This window comes from Salmo salar, chromosome ssa04 (assembly GCF_905237065.1).
Source record: "Salmo salar chromosome ssa04, Ssal_v3.1, whole genome shotgun sequence".
Classification (NCBI taxonomy): Eukaryota; Metazoa; Chordata; class Actinopteri; order Salmoniformes; family Salmonidae; genus Salmo; species Salmo salar.
Genome location: NC_059445.1, coordinates 36,470,524 through 36,488,777, shown reverse-complemented (window position 1 = coordinate 36,488,777; position 18,254 = coordinate 36,470,524). Strand labels below are relative to the sequence as shown.

Below are 18,254 nucleotides of genomic sequence, written 5' to 3'. Positions count from 1 at the left end.
TATTGCAGATTCGCGACATTACTGAGAAGCGATGGGACTTTTGAAGGTTTTGTTAGAGTTGAGTATTTCTCCGTCTTTTTCGTTTCTTATCGTTGGAAACAGTACTTTTAGTTCGTTCTTTTACTTCAATCGCTGCAGAACGTAGTCGCAGGACTTTGACGTTCCACCATTGTCCACCAGAGGGAGGGGGTGAGATCCACGAGCTAAAAACCGCTTCTGTGACACAGCAGCGGGACGTCGGAAGTTTCCTCAACACCGGAACTCATCAGCCATTTGTGTTATTAGAAGCTGCATGAAAAGATAGCATACCAACACATTCTTCTACGTTTCAAGGATTTAAATAAAATCTCGTCGCAGGGAGAAGTAAGTTATTTTAACAAAGGAGTTTGGTGAGCAGTGAAATAATCCCGCGCCAAAAACATTGGAACAATCTAGTCGTGACTCGACTGATTGTCCCCCTGGCTAGTTAGCTAACATATTGCTATTGTTAGCTAGCTTACTGCGAAGTGCAGCTAGCCTATGGGGCCTTGTTGTCTCCCAGTACCGTGATTTATCAACAAAACAGATTTCTAGCTGAAGTCAAGGGTAAATAATTCACAATTCATGGTTCATTATCAACGTGTATTGTGAAAATCGCCACATGGCTAGGGACGTAACAAATGCAGGTTGTGTGCTAGCTAGCCATTTAGGAAGTTCAAAACTAAGAAAAGGCATAGATGGCTATGTCTTTCCAGCAAGAGCATTATATACAACTGTAGGGGAAGTTGGCTAGAAACCCAAGCATCACAGAGCAATAGTGGTTCCCTATCTAACGTTAGTTAGGTAACGTTAGCGAAGTGTACTGTTTGCATTTTCTGTTCATAGCTGTTTTGTTGTCTTTTGTGCGCGACACGTCAATCATCTGTAGTCTAGCGGAACATTATGTTCCAGATTCACGCAACTCGTTCTGTTAAGCAATTCATCCACGAGTCTCTCTTCTGGACATTGTTCCGTGGGATTCAGTGCCATGCAAGTGACCATGTATTCTCGAGTTTTCCTGGTTTGGTGCAACTCTGAGACCAATATTCTCTGATGATACAAATTCTCTCTAGCGCAGTGGTTCCCACCCACTTGGCCTATCCACAGGGAGGTACTTGAGATGAATCATGAGACCATAGGCCTACTGGTAAAATGCACACTAGGTTGTACTCCAGGCAGAGCAAAATTCAGTTGGTGGTACAGCAACCAAAAAAGGTTGCGAGCCACTGCTCTACCACTCGTCTTGTGTTCACCTGTAGTGTGTGTCTTGTGTTAACCTGTAGTGTGTGTGTGTCTGTCCAGGCCTTGCAGACATGTCTGACTTCATCGACAGCGAGGCTGAGGAGTCAGAGGAGGAATTTGAGGAGAAAGACCTGAAGCCCAAAAAGACCCAGGTGTTTATGGATGATGGTGAGCTTGAGCAGATGATTACAATTTACTGATTTCTTATGTAATCATCAGAAGATGTGTAAGTATGACAAGTTAATGTCTGTCAGCCGGGCAATTCTTCTGTCATGTCTTCATCCGTCAGTTCTTGTGTGTGTTTTTATGAGAAAATGTGTTTGCGTGTGTGTTTAACACTTCCTCCTCCTCCCCGAACAGAGGAAGAGGAGGAAGAGTTAAACACAGAGGACCAGGATGAGCACGGGAACCTGAGGGGGCTCATCGATGATGATGTGGATGAAGATGAAGAAGCGGAAGAAAAGAAGAGCGGAGGAGCGGGAAGCGGCAGCGACTCAGAGGATGAAGTCAGACACAGGCGCAAGAAACGCAGTGAGTTTGGGCTTCGGGGGCCTCATTTATAAACGTTGCGTACATTGCACTCTAAATGTCTGCGTGCGCCATTTCTGAAAAGACTGCGCACGTACAAAAAGATTGACATTCATAAACTTGGCGCAAGCCATACAAACGCATGTTTCCAGGTTATAAGTCAGACCCGTCCTGAAACTGCACGGATGAACAAGCATTAAATCTCTGCCTGTAAAACGCCCATCATTCACCTTTTATGGTGACAATAACAGCCTTATTTGCTATACTTTGTATACTTGAATTTTCTTTCAACTACAGTATGCCTACACACAGTGGTAGCCTGAACACTGTATATTATTAACCGTGCTCCCTTTCGGATGCATAGATCAAAATATTTGAAATATTAGCCTATCTAATATGCCCAATTAAATGCGCATGGTAATTTGTTGTAAGCTAAAGCTTCTTTTGCAATATGAACCAATCGTGGCCAGAAATGGTGGTGAGGAATTTATTCTGCAATGGTTAGGAAAATATGTATTATAAATGAAATATTGTTTACTTGATGCATTTGAAATTACAGTAGGCTATTCAGACGTACAGTAGCCTACAAAAACATAAATGGAAAAGCTGGACCGTCTTTTGTACCGTTAAACTGCGCTCAGGGTCAGATTGCATAGAGCAAAATACTTGAAAGAGTTGATCTATTTACTACTGTAAAGTGGGTCCAATTAAATGAGATGGGATGTTATAGGGCCTATAGGCTACTTCGCGAGTACTTAAGCATCACAGTCAGAAAAGGTGAGGAATTTATTCTGCAATGGTTATGAAAATAAGATAAATAGGAATCTTTTCCCTATGTCTAATTATTTGACATTCAAAAAATAAAACGCATACATTTTTTTTTTTTTTGCTCCTCGCAAATGGCTGCATTCTTGTTAAGGTTTTCCTGTGTTTTTTTATGAATAATCTTTTCATCGTATCCCTCATTTGCACAATATATTTACTTGCCAGTTTGCAATTCAGTATTTCAACCACTAGCAGATGTGCGTACATGGTCTAAAGTTTACTGGGTGGTAAGCACATTCTCATGTAATTTTTTATAAATGCCAACTTTTGTGTAAAAACTGGTGCAAGCACATTTTGGGTATATTTTGTACGTATGCACGGTTTATAATTGAGGCCACTGGGCTGTTTAAGAGTTTCATTCCAAAAGGTTGTTCACTCCCTTCCACTTTGTGGATCTGATAGTCTTGTCTCTTGATAAATGGAAGCTAATTTCTGCTCTCTCTTGCCTCCCCCCCCCACCTCCCTCTCCTTTTTTCCCTCCCTCCCTCCCTCCCTCCCTCCCTCCCAACCTTTTTCTGCCCCTCTCCTCCCTCTTTCTCCTTCCCTCCCTCCAGACTATGATGACTACCTGGATGATGATGACCTGGACCTCATTGAGGAGAACTTGGGGGTCAAAGTCAAGAGGAGGGTAAGCAGACACATCCTCTCTGGTGTGCTTTCAATCGGGAATCTAAGCCTATGTTAATAAAGTCGCTGATCTAGGATCATATCCACCCTGTCTATATAGTCATATCATTAGATCATATTAATTATTATCTAGAAGGAAAAACTGATCCTATAGCAGATCTCCTACTCAGAGATGCTTTGTTATTAAAATGACTCACGATTACACATTAGTAGTGGCACACATTCAATTATCATATGAACGCATGTACCCCGGTTAAAAGCTCTCTCCCTCTGTGGCCCTGACAGAAGAAGAAGTATGACCGCGTGAAGCTGATGGATGATGATGAAGATGACGAAAAGGACCAGATAGCAGACGAGATCTTCCACGGAGGAGACGACGACGGAGAGGGGGAGCTGGAGGAAGGAGAGACCGTCGACCCGCCCCTCCGTCGCCATGGTGAACGCCACGATGAAGAAGAGGAGGAAGAGGAAGGAGAGGAGGAGTCAGGTACTTGTGATAATGCTAATAATGTTACAGCTTTAAGTGTTTTTGAGAAACTAAAAGCTCTATATAGGCAAATGTAAACATATTACAGGAAAGGGAATTATACATACTTTTTGCTGAATACTTCCTGGTTCTGTAACTCACACCGATTTCAATAATTTCCTCAGATATTGACGACTTTATTGTGGACGACGATGGCCAGCCCATCACAAAGAAGAGAGGCAAAAAGTTCTCAGGATACACGGACGCGTGAGTGTTCACACACACCTCCTCAGTCAACTAGACAGAACGGTATGATGCCATTTGACCTAGTTCTTTCCTTCCCGCATACAGTGCCTTCGGAAAGTATTCAGACCCCTTGATTTTTTTCCACTTTTGTTACGTTACAGACTTATTTTAAAATGGATTAAATAAATAAAAATCCTCAGCAATCTAAACACAGTACCCCATAATGACAAAGCGAAATAAGGTTTTTTGAAATTTGTTCAAAGTTCTTAAAAATAAAAAAATACAGAAAATCCTTATTTACATAGGTATTCAGACCCTTTGCTGTGAGACTTGATATTGAGCTCTTGATTGAACATTATTTGGAAAGGCACACACCTGTCTATGTAAGGTCCCACAGTTGACAGTGCATGTCAGAGCAAAGACCAAGCCATGAAGTCAAAGGAATTGTCTATAGAGCTCCGAGACAGGATTGTGTCAAGGCACAGATCTGGGGAAGGGTACAAAACATTTCTGCAGCATTGAAGGTCCCCAAGAACCAAGTTGCCTCCATTCTTAAATGGAAGAAGTTTGGAACCACCAAGACTCTTTGTAGAACTGTTCACCCGGCCAAAGTGACCAATCGGGGAAGAAGGGCCTTGGACAGGGAGGTGACCAAGAACCCGATGGTCACTCTGACAGCTCTAGAGTTCCTCTGTGGAGATGGGATAACCTTCCAGAAGGACAGCCATCTCTGCAGCACTCTACAAATCAGGCCTTTGTGGTAGTGGGCAGACTGAAGCCACTCCTCGGCGAAAGGCACTTGACAGCCTGCTTGGAGTTTGCCAAAAGGCACCTGAAGGACTCTCAGACCATGAGAAACAAGATTCTCTGGTCTGGTGAAACCAAGATTGAACTCTTGGCCTGAATGCCAAGCGTCATGTCTGGAGGAAACCTAGCACCATCCCTATGGTGAAGCATGGTGGTAGCAGCATCATGCTGTGGGGATGCGGCAGGGACTGGGAGACTAGTCAGGATCGAGGGAAAGATGAACAAAGCAAAGTACAGAGAGATCATTGATGAAAACCTGCTCCAGAGCGCTCAAGACCTCAGACTGTGGCTAAGGTTTACATTCCAACAGGACAACGACCCTAAGCACACAGCCAAGACAGTGCAGCAGTGGCTTCGGGACAAGTTTCTGAATGTCCTTGAGTGGCCCAGCCAGAGCCCGGACTTGAACCCGATCGAACATCTCTGGACACCTGGAAATAGATGTGCAGCAACACTCCCCATCCAACCTGACAAAGCTTGAGAGGATATGCAGAGAAGAGTGGGAGAAACTCCCTAAATACAAGTGTGCCAAGCTTGTAGTGTCATACCCAAGAAGACTCCAGGCTGGAATCGCTGCCAAAGGTGCTTCAGCAAAGTACTGACTGAAGGAACTGAATACTTATTTAAATGTGATATTTCAGTTTTGTATTTTTTGTACATTTTGCAAGAATTTATAAAAACCTGTTTTTGCTTTGTCATGGGGTTTTGTGTGTAGATTGAGCGAGGGGGGAAAAAAACTATTTAATCCATTTTAGAATAAGGCTGTAACGTAGCAAAATGTGGAAGAAACGTCAAGGGGTCTTTCCGAAGGCGTTGTACATAGAAAGTGCAGAACAAACATTGAGAGTAGAGTCTATTTAAAACTTACCTGTTCAAAGCAACTATGATCCATTTATCTATTTTAATTACGTACATTGGTTTATGAAGCAGCTCTTCAACATGCCTACCAAGATATGCACCTATGTATGAACTTATGTATGAAGTGATCAAATAATACAAAATGGAATCTCACCCCCTCCCTCACTCCTCCACACCCCATCCGTCTCTCTTCCTCATTCCTCTTTCCTCTTCTCCCCGTCTAAAGAGCCCTCCAGGAGGCTCAGGAGATCTTCGGCGGTGACTTTGACTTTGCAGAGTTTGATGCTGACGGAGCATATGACCAGGGTGAGGGAGAGGAGGAGGACCAGGATGAAGAGGGATGGGACCGGCCCAAGAAGCAGACGAAGAGGAGAGTGGGGAGGAAGAGCATCTTCGAGATCTATGAGCCCAGCGAGCTGGAGAGTAGTCACATGACAGACCAGGACAACGAGATCCGCTCCACAGACATGCCAGAGAGGTTCCAGGTAAGGGGGGGGTTTGTGTGTGTGTTTCTTTGTCTGTTTCACCCTCCTTGTGTCCTTGAATATAGTTGTGCCATCTCAATCAAGCTCTGTGTGTGTGTCTCACCCTCTCTCTGTGTTCTGTTTTGTAGCTGCGCTCCATCCCAGTGAAGCCTGCTGAGGATAATGAGTTAGAGGAAGAGGCAGAGTGGATCTACAGAAATGCCTTCTCAACCCCCACCATCTCCATGCAGGTAGGAGCCTCTGACCATACTGCACATTCACTTCATACATACTACATACTGACTACATACTCACACACTATCTTAGCCCACCCCCACCATCTCCATACCGGTAGGAACCTCTGACCTTACTATAAAGCCCTAACTTACGATATGATATATCCAGGGCTCCAGAATAACATTTTCTCCTGGTGGCGCTGGTGCAACTACGTTTTTCAGTTGGTAGCACCAGGCCATGATTTGGTCACACTAGAGCTGTGGCGGTCACACAATTTCGTCAGCCGGTGATTGTCAAGCAAATAACTGTCGGTCTCACGGTAGTTGACCGTTAATTAACATAAACACATTTAGCATCTCCTGTCTTCCACGCATGCTGACCTTTGGAACATCTATATTTAAAAAAAAAATAAAAAAAAAAAACGTTTAATAAATCCATGTAATATAGCCTACATCTTCACAATAAATCCATTATTTATTTTAGACAGGTCTAAAGAAGCATGATATGAAGAAAATGTAGTCTATTTCAGAAGAACAGAATGGCATACTCTTGAGTTGTCCTGATCAGGCTATGCCAAATGACTGTGGGTTACACGAGTTCATTTTAGCAGACAAGATTTGCTTAGAATTCCGTGGCATTATTTTATAGTAATGAACAATACAATTGAACAAAGCTGAATAAAATCAAAAGGATATTTTCTGAAACGATTTGAGGGAGTGCGCACATGGCTATTCTTTGTTTAACAGCGTTTAACAAAGAACTAGGTATTCCTATATGCTTAATTTAGAGTTATTAATGTAACTTTAGTTGTTTTACAAAAGTTGGGCCATATGTTTTGATTTTTAATACATTGTAAGGCTGCATGATGCGAAGCAGTTGCTTTAAAGGCATGAGCTCTGCTTTGTTTATTGCGCAGGCTGTACACACTACATCAGTCACTCATTATCAAGTCAAATTGTGAATGCCAACAATTTCACGGTGGCATATTGTCACCCATCAGACTATTCTTGATTTCATCTTGTCTTTACATATACTAAATAATGTGACATTTTATTTAGAATGGACCTTTATCATGCACCTGTATCGAAACAGAGGCAGCGGGAAAAAATACATGTCATCTATGCACTTAAATAGCGAAAGGAGGATGCTTTTCCCTTTGGTTTATTTTCATGCCAGCCAGGTAGGCTATACTCCTGTTGTAAATATAATCAATGTGCTTCATATTAAGTTGAGAAATAAATATAGTAGGCCTAGCCTGTGGAAAGCTGATCGTCCTCTTTTTAGTCGAGGCCGTCACTCTATTTTCTTGCTCAATTGCATTGCCTGTTGAAATGTTGCATAACATGAGCTCATGAGCTCTCATGAAGTGTTTGATTTAGATTTTTGAAGACATTTGCATTGATGTGATTAGAGGGACAATAGAGTGCTGAGTACCAGGCAGTTATCAAGTTTGGTAGGCTACTAATGACAATCAGCAGCATCAGAGCTTGGAGAAGCCTAATTACCGTGACTAAACGGTTACGTGGAAGTTTAATACCTTCATGACTTGGGACTGCTGGTGTGGCAGTAGTACGGTCACCGCAACAGTCCTAGGTCACACCAATTTCTTTCTGCGGTGTCACGTAATTTACATTTTTTTAAATCTTATAAAGTATTTCACAATGCTTTAAAATTATTATTTTTTTTTTTTCAATTAAGATGAATTGGCCTGCATCTTTATGTGCACTAATATCATAGGCAAATTTATTTGGGACCATCTGAGTAACTCAAAACACATTAGCAAGATAAATATACTACCCAACTGCTAGTAGCCATGTATTAATTTAACAGTAAATGTAATGTCCAAAAGAAAGCGTACCCCGCTCCTCATCTCAAAGCCATCTCAAATCTCAGTTGTAGGTTATAATAGTTGCTATTGAGCTCAAAGTTGACAACATATACCTAAAGAAAGCTGAGAACATCCTCTATTCAACTGTGACAACAGGATAGTTGCGTTCTCCCCGCAATTGGATTTGAAAATATTATACAATCAGAACGCATGTTTTCTCCCGGAGCATTTTTTTGGGGGGGACACCGCAACAGACCCCAGCGAAACAGGTACATGGGTAGGCAGACACTTTCATCACAGAAATCGTGAGGATAATGTACTTTACTGTTTGACCAAATCATGGGTTTAGCCTCCTAAAAAAATAGGACATTTTTAGTGAGGTGACCATGTAGAATGTGCAGCTCGCACCGATGCGACTAATTAAAAATGTAACTCACACAGCTAAGTCAAATGTCACAAAATACGACTAAATGGTCGCAGTCTGAAACTCTGGATATATCCATGTCATTCATCCTACAACCACCACATACCTTACAGACAACTCAGACACCCAACACAGCAATAATTCACTAAATACCCCACTTCATTCTCCTCATCCAATACCCCACTATCTTCATACACATGAACAGCCCAGCCCATTCCTTACTGTCTCGGCCGACTCCATACTCTTCTTTCTTTGTTAAAAAACAATCAACTGTTTTCTGGGTGTTCAGGAGAGTACAGACTACCTGGACAGAGGGACCACCACAAACTTCAGCAGGAAAGGCCCCAGCACCATCGCTAAGATCAAGGAGGCCCTCAACTTCATGAGGAACCAGCACTTTGAGGTACACCACCCGATTACATGTGCGTGAGTGTGTAGTGGCTGAGTGTGTAAGGTGTCCGCATACAAAGGTTTGGTTTGCTCCTAGCAGATCTTGGCTAGGCGACGCAAACGTCTGCTCGCGTATTCCCTTAAAAGACCTTTGCTTGAAAAACAAGCAATATTACTGTTTGTCCCTCTTGAGACGCCGTAGCAACAACATAGCCAATAGTCCGAATTAATCTGTAAATCAAGCTTTACAGTGGTGTCTGTCTCATGTTCTCGCCCACTTTACATTCTTTGTTTCCTCCAGGTTCCGTTCATCGCGTTCTACAGGAAGGAGTACGTGGAACCGGAGCTCAACATCAACGACCTGTGGAAGGTCTGGCAATGGGACGAGAAGGTAAAGGATGACCTCATCACAACCTTTGGCATCTAACATGACTTTGAGGTTCACACCCCAGCCCCACACACTTTTGCGTATACCAGCAGTTGGTCACCTTAGCTTAGATTATGTTACAACTGTAATCCAATAGAAAGAATGTTGTTTGTTATTGACTCACTTCCTGTGTCTTGACCCCTGACCTGTACCCCCTGACCTCTGGGACCCCAGTGGTGCCAGCTGAAGAGCAGGAAACAGAACCTGACACGACTGTTCCGGAGGATGCAGTCACACCAGTATGAACAGATCTCTGCCGACCCTGACAAACCCCTAGCTGATGGCATCAGACCCCTGGACACGGCTGATATGGAGAGGTACGTACAGCCAACCATAGGGTCAGAGGAGGTATGGACTGTGTCTGAATGGGCATCCTATTCCCTATCTTAGGGGTTGGCAACAGGCGGCCCGCAGGCCAGGTCTCAATTAGAGCCCGACTGATATGGGATTTTTGATCCGATTCCTATTTCAGAGTGAAAATATTGACCGATAACTGATATACAGTACCAGTCAAATGTTTGGACACACCTACTCATTCAAGAGTTTTTCTTTATTTTTACTATTTTCTACATTGTAGAATATGAAATAACACATATGGAATCATGTAGTAACCAAAAGGGTTAAACAAATCAAACATATATTTGATATTTGAGATTCTTCGAAGTAGCCACCCTTTGCATTGATGACAGCTTTGCACACTCTTGGCGTTCTCTCAACCAGCTTCATGAGGAATGCTTTTCCAACAATCTTGAAGGAGTTCCCACATATGCTGAGTACTTGTTGGCTGCTTTTCCGTCACTCTGCGGTCCAACTCACCCCAAACCATCTCAATTGGGTTGATGTCAGCTGATTGTGTAGGCCAGGTCATCTGATGCAGCACTCTATCACTCTCCTTGGTCAAATAGCCCTTACACAGCCTGGAGATGTGTTTTGGGTCATTGACCTGATGAAACCAAATAATTGTCCCACTAAGCGTTAACCAGATGGGATGGCGCATCGCTGCAGAATGTAGACAAATAATATATCTGCACATTATGAATGAAAACATATGATTTATGGAAGTGGATAATTCAATAATAACAGTAGGCAAAAACAACAAAATGCAGATTGCAGAATAATTATAAATTGTTAAGCAAGCTTTGAATTTGTGTCCTAAAAGGTTAGGAGCATCACATAAAATCTATGGTAGCACCAGAAAGAGAATATTTTTTTATGGAAAAATTGTTACTTTTGTGAAAGGAGGATAAACTGCATGGATTCCAGCCAAAACAATAGCCTAGGCTTGAGCTGCCTCACTGAGGCTACGCTTTGCCGCTCTGCCTCTCGCTTCAAGTGTATCCTCGGTGAACGATCCTTGCTATCCAGGATCCTTGGGACCTCCCTACCCTCCATTGAAGTTGAAATGTTAAATGGTTATGTTAAGTTTCGGGTTAGGTAAGGGTTATGGGTAGTGGTTAGGGTTTAGGGACATCCCAAGGGTCCCGTATAGCACTAACCCTCAAGTACTCTCACACAGTTAGTTGAGTACTCGTACTGGAAATGAGGGTGGCGAAATGTGAATTTGGACCAGTCCCTGACAAGTAACAACCCATACATTAAAACTACCAAAAACTGCTTTGTAACCTGCTGTTATTTTTTGTGTCTCTGAATACATTGGAATGACCGCTTGAGGAATTCCCTTTGCAAAGAGCAAATATAACACCAGATTTCGCAGGCTTCTCTAAAGGGCTGTAACGTTAACGTTACCACAGAGTTGATCGTTCTTAGCGTGGCACTTGCTTCACATTTGAGCATAGCATCCATTGTTTGTCACGACAACCAAAACCCTACCACGTAACAGTATAGGTCCAGTGTGCATTTTTGGCACTTTATTGAGCTGGCACTCACCGTAGAGGCAGTAACAGTTCACAGTATTTCACTCTCCTCTCTAACTGGTGTAGTTGCTTTGGGTGATTGTGTCCAATCTTGCTGTAGCATGCCAAGGCAAGATAGGCTAATGGAAAGAGCGCCATCTTCAGCACAAATAATGAAATGCCCCCCCATGAAGAACAGCTTTTTTCCCCCCCGGTTTTTTGGTGGATTAAACGCTGATACAAATACATCCGAAAAGGCCAGTATCGTCCGATAATATCAGCCAACCGATAAATCAGTCGGGCTCTATTCTCAATGTAATCAAGGTATGATATTATTGTTATTTTAAAATCAAATCAATTTTTGGGCTTAGATGTGGTCACTTTGCAATGTACAAATGATGATAACGTTTTTCCGGACCGCCGACTATTCACGCCGACCCGCGGCTGGATCTAGTTGCCTACCCCTGCCTTATATAGGGTACTACCTTTGACCAGAATTTGTCTTAACACAGGGCCATAGGGGAACACTGTGGTATGAGGGGGGTCGGTGTGACCTGTGTCAACAGGTCACACTGATATAGTCGATGATTGACAAGCTCTGTCCTGCACATTGTGTAAACTTGAAGCGACAGGTGTAAAAGGACCGATAAGGGATATTGTAGAAATAGAAGTTCAGCAATCAGTGCTTTTAAAAAAAAACAAGATTGTGTGTTGTAATGCACTAGGGGCCAGTTTCCCAGACACACAAAGCCTAGAGAATCCCCCCCCAAAATTCTGTGCCTGGTATTCTGACTTGACATATTAATAACCAGATATTGAAACAGTTTATGAAAATACAGAATAATGTATTGAATATGTTGTGTGTATAATCCCATGTCCTTCGGTGCTGTGATGTAGCCTGTAAAGCGAGGAAGGTGTATGTTAGCACGTGGGCAAATCCTGTTATTTACGCTTTCCATGCATGTATTTTTGTGCGTTTAATTTACCTTACAAAGTGCACATTGTAATGGTATTATTTAGATCACTATTTGTACAGGAGTATATGTCACAAACCTCCCTATTAATCCCCGTTATTGATGAGATAAAATGTTACCTCTGCTGCTTCGGGAGTTTTGGCAAACCAGGTCTGCAGTCTGAAGCTTTTATGTTACCCCAATCTATTATAGGCTTTTTTTCATGGGCTAATTGTTACCTAAAGCTAGTTAGTTGAGTTATATCTTATGGTGCGTTTAATGCCTGTATTTCAACCTGTTAATTGTTGATACAGTCCGAGGTGAGCCCTGATGGAATTTAATTTAATCCATGCCATTCCTTTCTTGGCCGGGTTGCGGCCTGTTGTGTATTGAGTTTAACCTTTATTTGATTTATTTTCAGTTTACCCCAAGTTTGTTTCCTGTTCTGGCCATCGTCATGTTTATTTTGTTTGTACATTGCTGTACATAGTATACAACAGTTTTGGTGCCTCTTCTGCACTAATAAAAGCCACCCCTGGGCACTGCACTGGGTCCATTTGTCTGCCTCCTAACTGAAACCTCCACCACTAGGGCAGTTTCCCATACACCTAGTTTGTGTCCAGGAAGCTGGACCAAGATTTCCCATTACATGATTGTCAAAGTTCAGAAGTCTCATATCCCCATGTCTTCATAAAAGAAAGGACCAATTTAGTAAAGTCCAGCTAGTGTAACTGTTGCCCTCTCCCCTCCTCTTTTCTCATTTCCTCACCTCTTCTCCCCTCCTGTAGACTGAAAGACGTCCAGTCCATAGATGAGCTGAGTGATGTGTACAGCCACTTCCTGCTGTACTACGGCAGAGACATCCCCAAGATGCAAAACACAGCCAAGGCCGCCAATAAGAAGAAGAAGCTGAGGAAGATCAAGGAGGTTAACGAGGACGGTAGGAAAACGTCATTTCTTGGGCTTATTGTTAAATTTTTTACTGAAAGCTGTTATAGTAAATAACTACATTGTTACCCAGAAATGATTTGATAAGGAGATCGAAGCAGCTGCAATGAGGGTGGCATTGTTGCATGTGAAGTAAAATAACGGCACCTTTTGAACAACCATGCTTTGTCTTTTTTTTAAAATATGTTTAGCACCCTCCACACTGTGTGACATCATGTCTCTTCCCTGTCCATTCAGGTGAGGAGGAAGAGGTGGAGGTGGAGGAGGAGGAAGAGCAGAAGGGGCCAGACCTGAAGCTGGCATCTCGTAGAGACATGTACAGCATCTGTCAGAGCGCAGGGCTCGGTAAGTCACCTCTGCTGGTCTCTAATATGGTGTCTTTATCCCTACTTAATGGACATATGCTTGACTTCGTTGTGCGTGTGGTGGATGCAAGGGCCTTGACATGTGAAATGTAAACCAGGTATGTAAACCAGGTATGCGCACATGCAGTACCCTGCTCTGCCTCAAGACATTACTTCTGCCAATCTGTCCTTTTCGTATTCAGCGTAGACTGATGTTTTAAAATTAGGGCTGTCAAAGTTAATGCGTTAATAACGCATTCATGCGTTACATTTTGAATGCCTTTTGAACACATGCCCTGCACCGCGCAGTCTCCAAAGGTCCTTCACAGTGTCCTTACACAACAGCGGGTTCGACAATGCCCTAGCCAAATGGCAATTTTTTTTGGCACTTTCAATAACAGCCCACCGAAACAACAACCACTGAGAGATGCTTTGGCCCAACAGAAAACGAACATCACCATGCCAACCACAGCTGACCTGGAGAAACTGCAGAATCTGGGGGGCAGTACTGGAGCCCTGCAAGTAATCTTCTTTATCACTCTGTTAGTGAGTGTGTGAGAGATCATTTTCTGTACATTTCCTGCTCAATGGTGTTGCATGCTTTGTGTCATCTCCTTTGGGTGATCGAGAGCTCTGATGACGTTCACAGACCTGGAGAAACGCAAGGAAAGCACCAACCTCACGTGGCTGAAGATCGCCACAGCACCCGACCCAAGGTTTAAGGACCTGAAGTGCCTTCCTAGACCTGAGAGGGGTGAGGTGTGTGCTTTGGTCAGCAACTTGCTGAAGGAAGAGAGGCCTGCACATTAACCTGATAAAGCAACAGAGTCAGAGCCACCAAAGAAGAAAGCTGCCCTCTTGTTCAGTCCTTCTGTGTCTGATGAAGAGGAGGAGTCCTTTGAGAAATGTGTGGAGTGTGGGCACACACCAGGCTGGCCTGCGTTGCACGAAGGCTCCTGGCAACGCCTGCCACATCAGTACCTTGTGAGAGGTTGTTTTCACTCTTTGGCCGTATCGTACAGAAGAAGAGAGCAGCTTTTTCATCTGAAAATGTCAATGGGCTTGTTTATCTTAGCAACTTAGTCAGTGAAAAGAAATGGGAGGACGACTGAAGTGTATGGTCACAAGTTTATGTTCAGTGGAATTCATGACATTGTTGGACAGGTTTATGCTATTTGTTCTTTGTATCCATAGAGCCAGTGATTTTTTTTTTTTTCTTATAGCCAACCCTCCAATCGGTAACTGGGAGAACAATCATTTGGAATGGCTGACGCTTTAAGTGTGTGTGTGGGAACTTCATGAACATTTATGAGGGAGTAGGCCTACTGGGAGCATTATTAGGAAGTTACAGGACTTTTGTATTGCTTGTTTATGGTGAATATGCCATTAAAAACATTCTGATACAGAGTATTTGTTGTGTTTCAGTCCCTACATGCCTATAACTCAATACACAGCTTTTTTTTTTTTCAAGTGGATTTTTTTTAATTTAGCACCAAATTTGATCAAATAAACGTTTGAGATTAACCACAGAATTTAATGCGATTAATCGTGACTATTTTAATCATTTGACAGCCCTAGTTAAAATATGAGTGCACTGAGACATGTATAAAGATTGAAGATCCTGTCTTCCTTCCCTTCTCTCTGTCTCAGACGGCCTGGCTAAGAAGTTTGGTCTGACTCCAGAGCAGTTTGGGGAGAATCTGAGAGACAGCTACCAGCGCCACGAGACAGAGCAGTTCCCTGCCGAGCCTGTAGAGCTGGCCAAAGACTACGTCTGCAGGTAACTACACCACACACACAGCAGGTAATAACAAGTAACTCTGTATAGCTTGCCAAAGACTGTCTGCAGATAACGCACACACTGACCCCCTCTACCTCTTTTTGCTCTCTCTCTGTAGCCAGTTTAACAGTCCTGAGGCGGTGTTGGAGGGGACTCGTTACATGGTGGCCATGCAGATTTCCAGGGAGCCTCTGGTCAGACACGTCCTCAGACAGACCTTCCAGGAGAGAGCCAAGATCAACATCAATCCCACCAAGAAAGGAAAGAAGGTACGGGAACCAAGACAATGCATTAACACTAATGTAGAGTTCTTTAGGATATTTGGACTAAATGCCATGATATCTTCCCTATGTATCACCACTCTGCTTTACTATAGTTTAACAAACTGACAAGATACAAACGTGCTACAATGCTGTGCCAAAATATACCAAAGTATGAGTGAGACCTGTCTCTAGACGACAGCAAACGTGCAGACAATAAAACTAGGGCTGACCCCAATTAGTGGGCGCCAGGGTAGCCTAGTGGTTAGAGCGTTGGACTAGTAACTGAAAGGTTGCAAGATCGAATCCCTGAGCTGACATGGTACACATCTGTCGTTCTGCCCCTGAACAAGGCAGTTAACCCACCGTTTCTAGGCCGTCATTGAAAATAAGAATTTGTCCTTAACTGACTTGCCTAGTAAATAAATAAATAAAATAGTCAACTGGTCGATTGTTTGGTCGCTAGGCTGTTGGTTGGCCGAGATCGTTTTAATCGAGCAGTAACAAATATATATATACACTGCCATTCAAAAGTTTGGGGTCACTTGTTTTTGAAAGGAAAGCGCATTTTTTTGTCCATTAAAATAACATCAAATTGATCAGAAATACAGTGTAGACATTGTTAATGTTGTAAATGACTATTGTAGCTGGAAACGGCCGATTTTTAATGGAATATCTACATAGGTGTACGGAGGCTCATTATCAGCAACCATCTCTCCTGTGTTCCAATGGCACGTTGTGTTAGCTAATCAAAGTTTATAGAAGTGAATCGCAAATTCAAAACCGCTGGACAGCAACATAATACGCTAAAGCACTGATCATTGGGAATGAGACTGCTAAGGCTTCATCCATAAATTAAGTAGGTAGTCTATCCTACAAAACTAAAACAATCCCGATGTTCAAATCAAAAGGCCTGATCTAAAATGACATCAATATTGTAGCCACATCCCATGTCCCCGGTGGTGACGCATTCAGAACTCAAAAGATGATTTAGTATTTGTACTGAACAAAAATATAAACACGACATGATTAAAATGTCAACTATTTTACTGAGTTACAGTTCATATTAAGAAAATCAGTCAGTTGAAATAAATTCATTAGGCCCTAATCTATTGATTTCACATGACTGGGCAGGGGCAAAGCCATGGGTCGGCCTGGGAGGGCATAGGCCCACCCACTTGGGAACCAGGCCCAGCCAATCAGACTGAGTTTTTCCCCACAAATGGACTTTAATACAGACAGAAATATTTAATCAGCTGTCTGGGTGGCTGGTCTCAGACGATCCCACAGGTGAAGAAGCCGGATGTGGAGGTCCTGGGCTGGTGTGGTTAAACGTGGTCTGCGATTTGTGAGGCCGACTGGAAGTACAGCTAAATTCTCTAAAACGACGTTGGGAGGCAGCTTATGGTAGATAAAAACATTCAATGCTCTGGTAGCAGCTCTGGTGGACATTCCTGCAGTCAGCATGCCAATTTCATGCTCCTTTGTGTTCTGTGTGTGTGTGTGTGTCCCCAACACAAGATGCACCTGTGTCATGATGTTAATCAGCTTCTTGATATCCCACACCTGTCAAGTGGATGGATTATCTTGTCAAAGGAGAAATGCTCACTAACAGGGATGTAAACACATTTGCGCACAATTTGAGAGAGATAAGGTTTTCGTGCATATGGAAACTTTGATCTTTTATTTCAGCTCATGAAACATGCGACCAACACTTTAAATGTTGCGTTTATTTTTTTCAGTATAAAAGCTCTGACGAAGGCCAAGAGAATAAGAAACACTTAAGTCAGAAACAAAAATATAAAAATACTTCTGTTTTCAATGATGTAGCTGACAATGCAGTACTCGTGGTCATTTTATGGAGAACAAAAACTACTTGCCTACATTTGAACACCAGCGCAGAAGCTTCAGACATCTTCCCAATTAAGTAGCCTAGTTTTGTTTGTCTACTTGAAGAGAACTAGGGCCTATCACTCGCAGCCCACATCTTCCAATGCATTGTGGAAAAGTGTGCATCAAATTCTACTAGGCGAAGAGCTGAAATGAGTAACATCCTGGCATTTAAACCATACTCGATTTAGAATGCTATTGTAACCGATGTGAAATGGCTAGTTAGTTAGCGGTGGTGCGCGCTAATAGCGTTTCAATCAGTGACGTCACTCGCTCTGAGACTTGAAGTAGGGTTTCCCCTTGCGTTGCAAGGGTCGCGGCTTTTGTGGCGCGATGGGTAACGATGCTTCGTGGGGTGTCAGTTGTTGATGTGTGCAAGGGTCCCTGGTTCGAGCCCGGGTTGGGGCGAAGAGAGGGACGGAACCTACACTGTTACACTATTTCACATGCTATTAAACATTATATTTTTGCGTACTGAGATTGCGTGATTGCATTGTTTCCTGTTTTTTCTTTTCGGAAGCGCATCCCCATATCTAATTGTTCAGTTGTTGTCAAAGCTGAAATGAAAGTGACATCCGGTCATTTAAAGTATACTTGATTTACAAAATGTCGCATACTTTATTTAAACTGAATTTTTTTCGCATACTCAAACGGCCTACTGTTTAGAACCCAAGTGTGGGCATTCGGACACAGCCACTGTCAACGTTTATAATCACTATGTTTGACGTACAGCTACATTGCGTCATACCCTGAGTTGTTCGGAACAGAATGAGCCTATGTTTGTCGTATTGTGAATATAATTTGCCGCAGAACATGTATCTCAATGCACTCATGACTCC

The 18,254-nt window shown here is 42.9% G+C and overlaps 1 protein-coding gene across 2 annotated transcripts in view; it reads left to right on the top strand.

Annotated features, from left to right (window-relative positions):
* LOC106602907 (SPT6 homolog, histone chaperone and transcription elongation factor) overlaps window positions 1-18,254 on the top strand; it is a 70,151-nt gene that overhangs the window by 2,841 nt on the left and 49,056 nt on the right. Inside the window, exons 1-15 of one of the 2 annotated variants that reach the window (XM_045716869.1) lie at window positions 225-363; window positions 1,321-1,428; window positions 1,621-1,791; window positions 3,168-3,241; window positions 3,526-3,727; window positions 3,892-3,973; window positions 5,844-6,102; window positions 6,231-6,332; window positions 8,860-8,973; window positions 9,262-9,351; window positions 9,562-9,704; window positions 12,982-13,133; window positions 13,379-13,486; window positions 15,136-15,265; window positions 15,384-15,534. In XM_045716869.1, the coding sequence (XP_045572825.1) occupies window positions 1,332-1,428; window positions 1,621-1,791; window positions 3,168-3,241; window positions 3,526-3,727; window positions 3,892-3,973; window positions 5,844-6,102; window positions 6,231-6,332; window positions 8,860-8,973; window positions 9,262-9,351; window positions 9,562-9,704; window positions 12,982-13,133; window positions 13,379-13,486; window positions 15,136-15,265; window positions 15,384-15,534 (1,875 nt within the window). In that variant the 5' untranslated portion in view covers window positions 225-363; window positions 1,321-1,331. Of the gene's footprint in view, window positions 1-224; window positions 364-1,320; window positions 1,429-1,620; window positions 1,792-3,167; window positions 3,242-3,525; window positions 3,728-3,891; window positions 3,974-5,843; window positions 6,103-6,230; window positions 6,333-8,859; window positions 8,974-9,261; window positions 9,352-9,561; window positions 9,705-12,981; window positions 13,134-13,378; window positions 13,487-15,135; window positions 15,266-15,383; window positions 15,535-18,254 lie in introns of those variants that run through there. The other variant, XM_045716870.1, reaches the window with a different exon arrangement.